At 44.7% G+C, this 11,564-nt stretch overlaps 1 protein-coding gene across 4 annotated transcripts in view; it reads left to right on the forward strand.

Annotated features, from left to right (window-relative positions):
• The window catches only part of LOC135712517 (Ig-like and fibronectin type-III domain-containing protein 1), a 573,983-nt gene extending 562,627 nt beyond the window's left edge, over positions 1-11,356 (forward strand). For all 4 annotated transcript variants that reach the window (XM_065235464.1, XM_065235462.1, XM_065235466.1 and 1 more), the window contains 8 exons: positions 6,721-7,310; positions 7,374-7,874; positions 7,935-8,393; positions 8,458-8,704; positions 8,766-8,944; positions 9,004-9,500; positions 9,556-10,006; positions 10,070-11,356. In XM_065235464.1, coding sequence (XP_065091536.1) covers positions 6,721-7,310; positions 7,374-7,874; positions 7,935-8,393; positions 8,458-8,704; positions 8,766-8,944; positions 9,004-9,500; positions 9,556-10,006; positions 10,070-10,261 — 3,116 coding nt within the window. In that variant the 3' untranslated portion in view covers positions 10,262-11,356. The remainder of the gene's footprint in view (positions 1-6,720; positions 7,311-7,373; positions 7,875-7,934; positions 8,394-8,457; positions 8,705-8,765; positions 8,945-9,003; positions 9,501-9,555; positions 10,007-10,069) is intronic.
• Positions 11,357-11,564: the final 208 nt, after the last annotated feature.

The following is an 11,564-nucleotide window of genomic DNA, read 5'->3' on the forward strand; positions in this document are numbered from 1 at the left end:
AAATCTAATACTGCTTCTTGACCCCAAACTTGGCCTGCGGATTCTAAAATCGGCCTAACGCATTGAAACACCATTGAAATGCATTTAAATTCACTTCGGCCTATCGGATGAAAATAAAAATTGATTCGGTCAGAGCATCACTTATGTTTTTGAGGGTGCAAACATTCATATCACACGTTCTTATTGACTTCGTTCGGTAGTTTTTGAACATAAGTATCGTAGCAAACGCATAATCTACTTGTTAACGCATGGTATCATGGTTTTATTTGATGTTTTTAGCTCGATAGGCCCAAATTGGGCGATTAGGCCAAAGTAGTTCTATACCCTATTTTAATAACACTCGATTTGTGATTTCCCTGTCATATACTTCAGAATATAATAGCACTGAAAGAAATGTTCGTACCGTTATTTGTGCACTTAAATTGACATGCGAAGGCTCGCCTTTTTTGGCACAAAAGACACTTTTTAAGGCCCACCCCATTCATAAAAACGGCGAGATATCCTGTTAGGGGCGGGGCATATAAAACTTTTTTTTTATGCCGAGTATGCAAAAAAGAAGGAATTTTAGATGCGAATCTAAATGCATATGGGTCATTCTGTGCCAAGTGACCGAGAAAAATTGCAAATGTGGAATTGACCTCTTCCGATTTGGACCAAATTTGGAGAGAAAGTTTTAAAAATCCAAGTTTCTGTGCTGATCGGAGTACCTTTTGGTCAAGGGAGTATTTTTTTGTATTTTCCGTAATATTTAAGAAAGTATTACATTCTTCTGTTAATATCTCGCGAACAAATGAAGCTACTGATAGCATTTGGTACTGCTTTCGTAAGTAAGAAATTTTATCAGGAGTCGGAGTCGAGAAGTCGGAGTCAAGAAGTCGCAGTCGAGAAATCGGAGTCGAGAAGTCGGAGTAGAGAAGTCGGAGTTGAGAAGTCGTAGTCAAGAAGTTGGAGTCGAGAAATGAGAATCGAGAAATCGGAGGCGAGCAGTCAGAATCGAGAAGTCGGAGTCGAGAAGTTGGAGTCGAGAAGTCAGAGTCGAGAAGTCAGAGTCGAGAAATCGGAGGCGAGCAGTCAGAATCTAGAAGTCGGAGTCAAGAAGTCGAAGTCGAGAAGTCGGAGTCAAGAAGTCGGAGTCAAGAAGCTGGAGTCGAGAAGCTGGAGTCGAGAAGTCGGAGTCGAGAAGTCGGAGTCCAGAAGTCGGAGTCGAGAAGTCGGAGTCGAGAAGTCGGAGTCGAGAAGTCGGAGTCGAGAAGTCGGAGTCGAGAAGTCGGAGTCGAGAAGTCGGAGTCGAGAAGTCGGAGTCGAGAAGTCGGAGTCGAGAAGTCGGAGTCGATAAGTCGGAGTCAAGAAGTCGAAGTCAAGAAGTCAGAGACAAGAATTCAGAGACAAGAAGTCAGAGACAAGAAGTCAGAGACAAGAAGTCAGAGACAAGAAGTTAGAGACAAGAAGTCAGAGACAAGAAGTCAGAGACAAGAAGTCAGAGACAAGAAGTCAGAGACAAGAAGTCAGAGACAAGAAGTCAGAGACAAGAAGTCAGAGACAAGAAGTCAGAGACAAGAAGTCAGAGACAAGAAGTCAGAGACAAGAAGTCAGAGACAAGAAGTCAGAGACAAGAAGTCAGAAACAAAAAGTCAGAAACAAGAAGTCAGAGACAAGAAGTCAGAGACAAGAAGTCAGAGACAAGAAGTCAGAGACAAGAAGTCAGAGACAAGAAGTCAGAGACAAGAAGTCAGAGACAAGAAGTCAGAGACAAGAAGTCAGAGACAAGAAGTCAGAGACAAGACGTCAGAGACAAGAAGTCAGAGACAAGAAGTCGGAGTTGAGACGTCGGAGTCGAAAAGACGGAAATCGAGAAGTCGGAAGTCGAAAAGTCAGAAGTCGAGAAGTCAGAAGTCGAGAAGTCGGAGTCGAGAAGTCGGAGTCGAGAAGTCGGAGTCGAGAAGTCGGAGTCGAGAAGTCGGAGTCGAGAAGTCGGAGTCGAGAAGTCGGAGTCGAGAAGTCAGAGTCGAGAAGTCGGAGTCGAGAAGTCGGAGTCAAGAAGTCGGAGTCAAGAAGTCGAAGTCAAGAAGTCAGAGACAAGAAGTCAGAGACAAGAAGTCAGAGACAAGAAGTCAGAGACAAGAAGTCAGAGACAAGAAGTCAGAGACAAGAAGTCAGAGACAAGAAGTCAGAGACAAGAAGTCAGAGACAAGAAGTCAGAGACAAGAAGTCAGAGACAAGAAGTCAGAGACAAGAAGTCAGAGACAAGAAGTCAGAGACAAGAAGTCAGAGACAAGAAGTCAGAGACAAGAAGTCAGAGACAAGAAGTTAGAGACAAGAAGTCAGAGACAAGAAGTCAGAGACAAGAAGTCAGAGACAAGAAGTCAGAGACAAGAAGTCAGAGACAAGAAGTCAGAGACAAGAAGTCAGAGACAAGAAGTCAGAAACAAAAAGTCAGAAACAAGAAGTCAGAGACAAGAAGTCAGAGACAAGAAGTCAGAGACAAGAAGTCAGAGACAAGAAGTCAGAGACAAGAAGTCAGAGACAAGAAGTCAGAGACAAGAAGTCAGAGACAAGAAGTCAGAGACAAGAAGTCAGAGACAAGAAGTCAGAGACAAGAAGTCAGAGACAAGAAGTCAGAGACAAGAAGTCAGAGACAAGAAGTCAGAGACAAGAAGTCAGAGACAAGAAGTCGGAGTTGAGACGTCGGAGTCGAAAAGACGGAAATCGAGAAGTCGGAAGTCGAAAAGTCAGAAGTCGAGAAGTCAGAAGTCGAGAAGTCGGAAGTCGAGAAGTCGGAGTCAAGAAGTCGAAGTCAAGAAGTCGGAGTCAAGAAGTCGAAGTTAAGAAATCGGAGTAGAGAAGTTGGAGTAGAGAAATCGGACTCGAGAAGTCGGATTCGAGAAGTCGGAGTTGAGAAGTCAGAGTCAAGAAGTCAGAGTCGAGAAGTCAGAGTCGAGAAGTCGGAGTCGAGAAGTTGGAGTCGAGAAGTTGGAGTCGAGAAGTTGGAGTCGAGAAGTTGGAGTCGAGAAGATGGAGTCGAGAAGTTGGAGTCGAGAAGTTGGAGTCGAGAAGTTGAAGTCAAGAAGTTGGAGTCGAGAAGTTGGAGTCGAGAAGTTGGAGTCGAGAAGTTGGAGTCGAGAAGTTGGAGTCGAGAAGTCGGAGTCAAGAAGTCAAGGTCAAGAAGCTAGAGTCGTGAAGTCAGAATCGAGAAGTCGAAGTCGAGCAGTCGGAGTGGAGCAGTCGGAGTCGAGAAGTCGGAGTTGAGTAGTCGGAGTTGAGCAGTCAGAAATGAAGAAGTCGTAGTCAAGAAGTTGGAGTCGAAAAGTTGGAATCGAGAAGTCGGAGTCGAGAAGTCGGAAGTCGAGAAGTCGGAAGTTGAGAAATCGGAGTTGAGAAGTCGGGGTCGAGAAGTCGGAAGTCGAGAAGTCGGAAGTCGAGAAGTCGAAGTCAAGAAGTCGGAGTCAAGAAGTCGGAATCGAGAAGTCGGAGTCGAGAAGTCGGGGTCGAGAAGTCGGAGTCAAGAAGTCGGAGTCTAGAAGTCGGAGTCAAGAAGTCGAAGTCAAGAAGTCGAAGTCAAGAAGACGGAGTCAAGAAGTCGGAGTCAAGAAGTCGGAGTCAAGAAGTCGGAGTCAAAAAGTCGGAGTCAAAAAGTCGGAGTCAAAAAGTCGGAGTCAAGAAGTCGGAGTCAAGAAGTCGGAGTCAAGAAGTCGGAGTCAAGAAGTCGGAGTCAAGAAGTCGGAGTCAAGAAGTCGGAGTGAAGAAGTCGGAGTCAAGAAGTCGGAGTCAAGAAGTCGGAGTCAAGAAGTCGGAGTCAAGAAGTCGGAGTCAAGAAGTCGGAGTCAAGAAGTCGGAGTCAAGAAGTCGGAGTCAAGAAGTCGGAGTCAAGAAGTCGCAGTGGAGAAGTCGAAATCGAGAAGTCGGAGTCGAGAAGTCGTAGTCGAGAAATCGGAGTAGAGAAGTCGAAATCGAGAAGTCGGAGTCGAGAAGTCGTAGTCGAGAAATCGGAGTCGAGAAGTCGGAAGTCGAGAAGTCGGAAGTCGAGAAGTCGAGAAGTCGAGAAGTCGGAAGTCGAGAAGTCAGAAGTCGAAAAGTCGGAAGTTGAGAAGTCAGAGTCAAGAAGTCGGAGTCAAGAAGTCAGAGTCGAGAAGTCAGAATCGAGAAGTTGGAGTCGAGAAGTCGGAGTCGAGCAGTCAGAATCGAGAAGTCAGAGTCAAGAAGTCGGAGTCGAGAAGTCGGAGTCGAGAAGTCGGAGTCGAGAAATCGGAGTCGATCAGAGTCGAGAAGTCAGAGTCAAGAAGTCGGAGTTGAGAAGTAAGAGTCGAGAAGTCGGAGTCAAGAAGTCGGAGTTGAAGAGTTGGAGTAAAGAAGTCGGAGTCCTCCGAAGAGAGTCCGAGGAAAATTGATGGACAGAGTCGGTGGAATTATGCTGACTCCGACTCCGACTACGACTATATGACTGGTTAAGATCATACATACTTGGATATAATCTATCCTTAGAAATATCAACAACCTAAATGTTCGGTAAAATTTAGGCAGTTCAGTTTAATTGTTTTAATGCTACAAAAAAACAAAAATTGCACTGCAAAGACAAGAATTGTTTATTTGAATAAGATTTAACGTGTTTTGAAATAATGGTTGAATGAAATAGGTGAAGATCATAGTTTTACCGCTGATGAGATTGCGGTAAAAAATTACCGTACGCTGCAATAATGTATGAGTGTGTTGCAATCTAGAACTTCCGGATATTCAGAAAAGCTGTGCAAGAACTTATTCAATCAACACAGCCGAAAGACTCCAATCACTCGAGAACTAAACTACTGCGAAAAACTAATTTAGTAAATTTCTCACACGTGAGACCTTGGGTTAACAATAACATGCGACTGATCCGCTTGGCTTCTCACACAGCACTCTATGGCAACAATATCAAAAGTTCAAACTGAATTCTAAAGAGACATTAAGGGAACTCCAAGGAGAATTGAATGGACATTTCTATGATCATCCTGAGAAAACTTTTACGAGCAATTCAAGATAATTTTAAACCGAATTCCAATGGAATTCTGATGAAAATACCGATAGAAGTCTGAGAAAAACTCAAAGTTAATTTCAGGAAAATTATTAAAGGAATTCCTAAATATTTCTGATCAGAATTTCCTCACAATTTGAATTTAAAGCAAATGATGGAGATGAAATCATTTTCCAGCTGCTGATTATACTAATCACAATTGAGAGTTGCTCTAGAAATATCGCCTGTATCGGTTTTGAAAGCATTCCTAATCAAATCGTTTTTCACAGAAGTTCATTTCCATTATCAACGAGCCGCTCTCACCATCTGGATGTAAACTTTGCCGTAAATATTTAAATGCCAATAAGTAGATTATAACCATCGAACCCTAATCCAATTAAGTGTAGTTCCAGAAAACGAAACCGGCCATCCATGTTGGAATTGTATGCACAGTAGGTACCTACAGTGCAGTACAGTAAGATACACACATGTGCTTGTGCATGGAGGAAATAAAATGATTTCAACAAAAGCCCACTTGAGCCACACTGCGACAGTTTGAAATGGGTCGGAAATCAAAATGAAAACCGCGTCCACTTTCCCTCATGACACTTGCCAAACCGTCGTCGTCGTCACAAGCTTTTCATTTACGGGAGTCTCCCTCCTTCCTCGTAAAAATTAAACGCATTTAAAATCGCTCTAATCCTTGAAAAGTGCTCTCTTGGGACACGGAGAAGAGACGGGGTAGCGTTGATGGGATCATAAGAAGGGAGTAAGCAGATGGATGACAAAATATTCATGGCTGGTGTGCCGTTTTATAATGTTCGTTTGGGACATGGGAGTTTTGCTTTCCTTCAATAAATAATTTAGCGATTTACCTTGTTTGATGAATATTGGATTTGGCGTTTTTTCGCCTGCCGTTTTTTGAATGATATGGGATTTGTCATAGCATGGTCGAATCGATGTTCCGGGAAAACTTTCGGTATTTGGGATATTCTCTCGACGAATGCCGGGGCAATTGAATTGGACAGATATCTATATGGGATTAATATCCCGGAAAATTGTTTCCGACAGTTCTGAGTGCTGTGCCTTGCGGTGTACATGCCCTCGGTGTCTAGTATACTCAGAAAAGTAGCTCACAAAATGTTGATCTAATTTGGATCGCAGCAACAAGCGCCTTGTTTTCCTGTTAACAACCCAGTTTGCAACATATTATTTCCTTGAAGCTCTCCACCCGGAGAGCAAATTAATGTTCCATCATTGTTAATATCTTATCCAATGAGCTGTAATATGTTGGAAATGAGCTTTTACTTCAGCTGTCTAGGATGCATCCCACATCATCCCCATCTTGATGTTTGTGGTGCTATATCACCTTATGCATCCAACCAAACTCCACCGCACATTTTTCATAAAGAGCGAAAAGAACATCCATTTTAAGACTCTTCTCAAGACTCTCCAGTTGGCTTGCCATAACTCATCGCAGTAGCTGGGGCAAAAACATCAAAGGTAACTGCGATTCAAGCTCGGCATCCCATCATAATTTCAAGGGGATTATAGCTGTGAAATTCTTCCCTGTGCTTTCCTCACCATCTTCGTGCTTCATTTTTTTTTTTCAAATTTCGCACTGCTAGAGAGCATCGTCGTTGCATCTCATCTAAATTTTTCGGCGAGCAAACATTTCAATTCAAAACCATACTTGAGATCCATTTTCTTCTTACTTTTTGCACTTTTTTCATTAGACGTCCGCGGATGCTGCATCAAGAACGGTGTCAGCCATCGCACCTGTTTGGATAAAATGTGCGACCCGGTGAAAGCTGACTTCACAGAAGTTCCGGACCTGATGGTGTGCGCTCCGTGGGCAAACATCACGTTCGCTTGCTTGGCCAACAAAATTGATCATACTCCTTGTTGCAAATCACGTGGCATTCCGGACGCATGCTTGCCATTCTGTTCCGGAACGGTCAAGGCCATAAATTTCAACTACTTCAAGTGCCTGCAGTACATGTCCGACTACAGCAGTTGTCTGCTACAAGGCTACGGAGTCCTATCAGGACCACCATCAAAGCTAAAGGCCCCCTTGATTGCCCCGCATTTTGTAGTACTCGAATGGATGCCACCAAAAATCCTGCCCGATACAGTTACCTCATACCATCTGCACTATCGACGGCTTGGAAGTGGCGAAGAGTATATGGTTCTGGATAAAAACCAAGCGCCGGTGATCGTTGAAGACCTCGAAGCTTCGCAGTACTACGAAGCTTTCGTAGTGGCAGTCAATGCTCACGGAAAAGGTGGACCTTCGCCACGACTTGTTTTCCAAACGAAGCGAGAGGTTGGTAACCCATCTCATGTCTAATTACCTGTTTAACCTTACTAATCTGTATCCAATCAACAGAGTCAAGCGGAAACCGTCACTCCGTCCTACAACATTTCAGCCTGTTGCCACGCTTCCGGACTGCTACCGCAGTGTGCTCCTCTGTGCAGCTACGACGTTAAGATGTCCGATCTGCAGAAGCTCGGAAACACCTGTAGAGGGCAGCTCGGTACGATCGTTCGTTGTAGCGCTGGAGGTCGCGATCATACTTCATGCTGCGCTCGACGAGCTGTCCCACCAAAGTGCCAATCGCTGTGCCGTGGTGTAATCACCCAATCTCCGGCTGACTGCCTACCGTACGCTGGCAACATCATTCAATGCTTCGAAGAAGGAATCGGTCATATTCCACCACCGGTTGAAGATTTACACGTCTCATCGGTTACCAATACAAGCATTTCACTAGCTTGGGTCCCATCGGAAACCGACCCGAATAATACCGATACCAAGGCATCGGATTACGTGGTTCAGTACGGTAAGGTGGACAACATGACCATGTACGAAACAATCATCAAGCTGGAAAATGTAAGTATATAATCAATTACCGCCAAACTCTGCAAACCTTACAACTAATTCCACCCGCAGGAGGTAAACACTACGGAAACTGACATCGAGCTGAACAACCTCGAACCGAAAGCCTTGTATCGAATCACCGTCGTTGCCCGCGGTCTTCACGGAACATCTCTCCCGTCGTCAATGCTCCTGATCAACACATCTCGCACGGATAAAGCTAGCACCGTGTACGGTGCTCCTTCACCTCCACATTCCCTATCGGTTTCTTCTCACAGCGCTACTTGGATCACCATCGCATGGCAACCTCCGGAGTTCTCCCATCCTCACGAAACCATAACCTATCGGGTAATTCACAAGGTGGCCAACAACATCACGGTGATCGATACCCGCCTCCTGTGGGTACGAATCTCCAACCTTCAACCAAACACTCAGCATATTATCTACGTAGTCGCTCTGGGAGCAAAGGGATCCAGTTTGCCTTCAGAAACCTTGGTCGCTTGGACCGATCCAGCTCTACCTGCCTTTGTTGACGTGAGTGGCTCCTACTTAGCTTCCCTTGAAAGATGATTTATCGTATGATTTTTTTTCTCAACAGCCACCAACGGTTCACCCATCTGACATCATCTCCGAGGGCGGTTCAATGACGATTCTCTGCCTTGCCCTGGGCAATCCCGCCCCGACCATTTCCCTGTACGTTGGAGGTCATCTCGTACGGCAGGACACCTCACGACACATGATCACTGTGATACACAACGTAACCATCGATATGGAGCACATTTCGTGCTACGCCGATAACGGCTACGGTATCCCGATGCAAGCCTCCAAGAAGGTTAACATAAGCTGTAAGTACAGAATCCTTTCGCGATTGCTTTCATAATACTAACAGAAACCTTCGAACTGCAGTTGCTCCACGAATCCAGGCTTCCGGAATCACTGTCGCATCGGTAGGGGAATCCGTCGATCTGAAGTGTACCGTCCGCTCGAGACCCATACCGAAGACGATGTTCTGGCGCGATCATGACGGCCGGGTTCCGGTTATTCAGGGTGGAAACTATGACATGTCCATGAAGAATGATGTTGATGTGAGTTATATTCTATTTTATAGCGAATCAAAAGTGTTGATCTCCTTTTCCCAAAGCAGGACACCTCTCTGTACACGATGACCTTAACGATTAACAAACTAACCGCCCAGGAGGTTGGTGATTACTTCTGTCACGCGGAGAACGCTCTCGGCTCATCGACTCGTGCCGTATCGGTACGTATTCGTAATACTGCCGCCTCGTCCAATATTTCCGAATGTTGCGTAGCCCAGAACGTATCCTCTGCATGTATGAGTGCTTGTTCGTTCTACATCGACATCGAGAGCGTCATCGATCGACCGGAGTGTATCGTAGACTTCGATAAGCTGATGAAGTGTGCCTCCGATGGATCGGATCATCGAGGTTGTTGCGCCTCCAAGGACGTTCCACGACGATGCCTGAACTGGTGCCGCGGAGAACCGATCTCACCACCGGGTATCTGTGCCTTGCAACATACGCGTACCATAGTTGGATGTTTCCAGGAGAATAGAGAACGACTACCGGGACCACCACAGAACCTGCAGGTTCAGATTCTGAACGATGAAGAAGCTTTGATCAGGTAAGGATCAAGGTAAACCTTCAAAGAATTCTTTCTAAATGTATACTTTCCTCAGATGGGACCCGCCAATCAAGAACCCTCATACCATCGAAGGCTACCGGGTATTCTGGCACGACCTGGAACCAGTGACAACCGACAATCTGTCAAATGTGATTAGTGGCCTGGGAACGAGTCGTCTAGATGCGAAGGAAACGAGCATTAAACTGGAAGGTCTCAAACCGGATGTGATGTATGAACTGGTCATCAAGGCCGGTAACCATTTTGGAGCATCAGTCCTCTCCGAACCGTTGCGATTCACCCTGGGTGATCACCACATTACTTCCGCTTCGCAGGCATCGAATGCTGGAGTTATTAGTGGCATCATTGCCGGAATTTTGGCGATCATCCTCGCGATCGCGGCTCTTGTGATTATGAAGAAGCGAAAGATCGGCCAGAAGCAAGCCAACGGAGGAGTGGCTTTCGAGAATCCAAGCTACCTTCGCGAGATGAATGTGGAGCACGTTCAGGTAGGACCGTAGAGGAAGTTTTCATTACAATCAATATCTAATCATTTCTAATCCCGTTTGCAGATTCCAGCCGTTTCCGGTCAATCAGGCACCGACTGGCGACAGGAGTCGTTGCACACCGCCAATGGAACCGCCACTACCGGGCTCGGCCAGGACAACTCGGTCGTTCCCATGGCCACCGAAGTGAACCCATCGTTGTACGAAGAGCTTAAGCTCGGTCACGATCGGGCCGGATTCAAAAGACTTGTTTCTTAGGAATTGGTGAATTCTCCTGCTCCCTAGGGCCCAACAGCCGGCGGGAGTCGCGAGGGAACGCAAAGTGTACTTGTAAATACCAGCGGACAGTTCTAGATGTGATCAATTGAGAGATGATGATGATGATGATAATGTTGATGATGAAAATGATGATGACGATGGCAGTACAGTGTATCGCTGTTTGCCGTCTGTTTTTACCGTATTATTCGTGATCGACCGTAAGATTATGATGAATTTCTAGGTGCTGAATAAGATTTTTATAGGGTTAGACAAATTTTGTAATAGGGAAAGTTTAGTGAAGGTTTTCTACACGCAGCAAAGCAGAATTCAGCTAGAAACGAAACATGGCAAGCACTTACACACATCACCTTTAGAGCCAGACTTTGATTGGTTAGACTTGTAGCAATGACGACCGCCACCCTCCGAACACTAAGATCAACAAAATAGGAAAGCAGACACGTTTGATGACACCCACTACCAGCAGCAATCTAGTCAAAACGATGAAATCCAATTCACCGTAGACGCAACCAGTTCACCAATGAAGAAATGCGAAGCAAAATGATTCAAGAATCGCCTCCAAGGAGATTCGAACATGACCAGTGGCAATAATTCGTTAAGTTACCTTACCTATTCGGGAATTAGATATTTATTAGTTCATTGCGCGGCAATTGAGAATCGTTTTACCGTTTCATCAACAAATGATATTCTGGAGAATGGAATCGAAGTAAAATCCCACAAATAGTTATATCAATTGCATATTACTTTCTGTCAAGTGGTGTGTGTTTGATGGCATTGACGTAATTTATGTGTGTATGCAGCAGTAAGAAACCATACACACGCACCGATAGGATCACAACAGTTGATTAATTTTAGTTCAGAAAAATTGACAGTAACATCAAGAGGAATTAAAACAAAAATTAATTTGGAAAATTGTGACAATGTACATATGATTCGTGCGTGAGAAACGAAATTTTAATACCACAATTCAATAAACAAACCTTTAGTTAAGAACACATTATGGAACAAAATGAGAATATTGTTGTATAGGATATAAAAGAAAATGTTTGTACGAAAAATCACTAGAGAAGCAATAAAAGCAACTAGTTTTATAACAAAAAAAATGTGTTTTATTAGTAATCTTCTAAATCCGAACCATGCACCAGTGGTGTTGAGTACTTGGCTGTACTGACCTATCATTTGGCGCCGAGTTTGTCTAAATCGGTTGAGCGGTTGCTGAGAACCGTGAGCGCATTCATTTCGTTACATACACACACACATACACACATACACACATACACACGTA

This window comes from Ochlerotatus camptorhynchus, unplaced genomic scaffold (assembly GCF_037179485.1).
Source record: "Ochlerotatus camptorhynchus isolate MF236.1 unplaced genomic scaffold, CSIRO-AGI_Acam_v1.1 ptg000491l, whole genome shotgun sequence".
NCBI classification, from domain to species: domain Eukaryota; kingdom Metazoa; phylum Arthropoda; class Insecta; order Diptera; family Culicidae; genus Ochlerotatus; species Ochlerotatus camptorhynchus.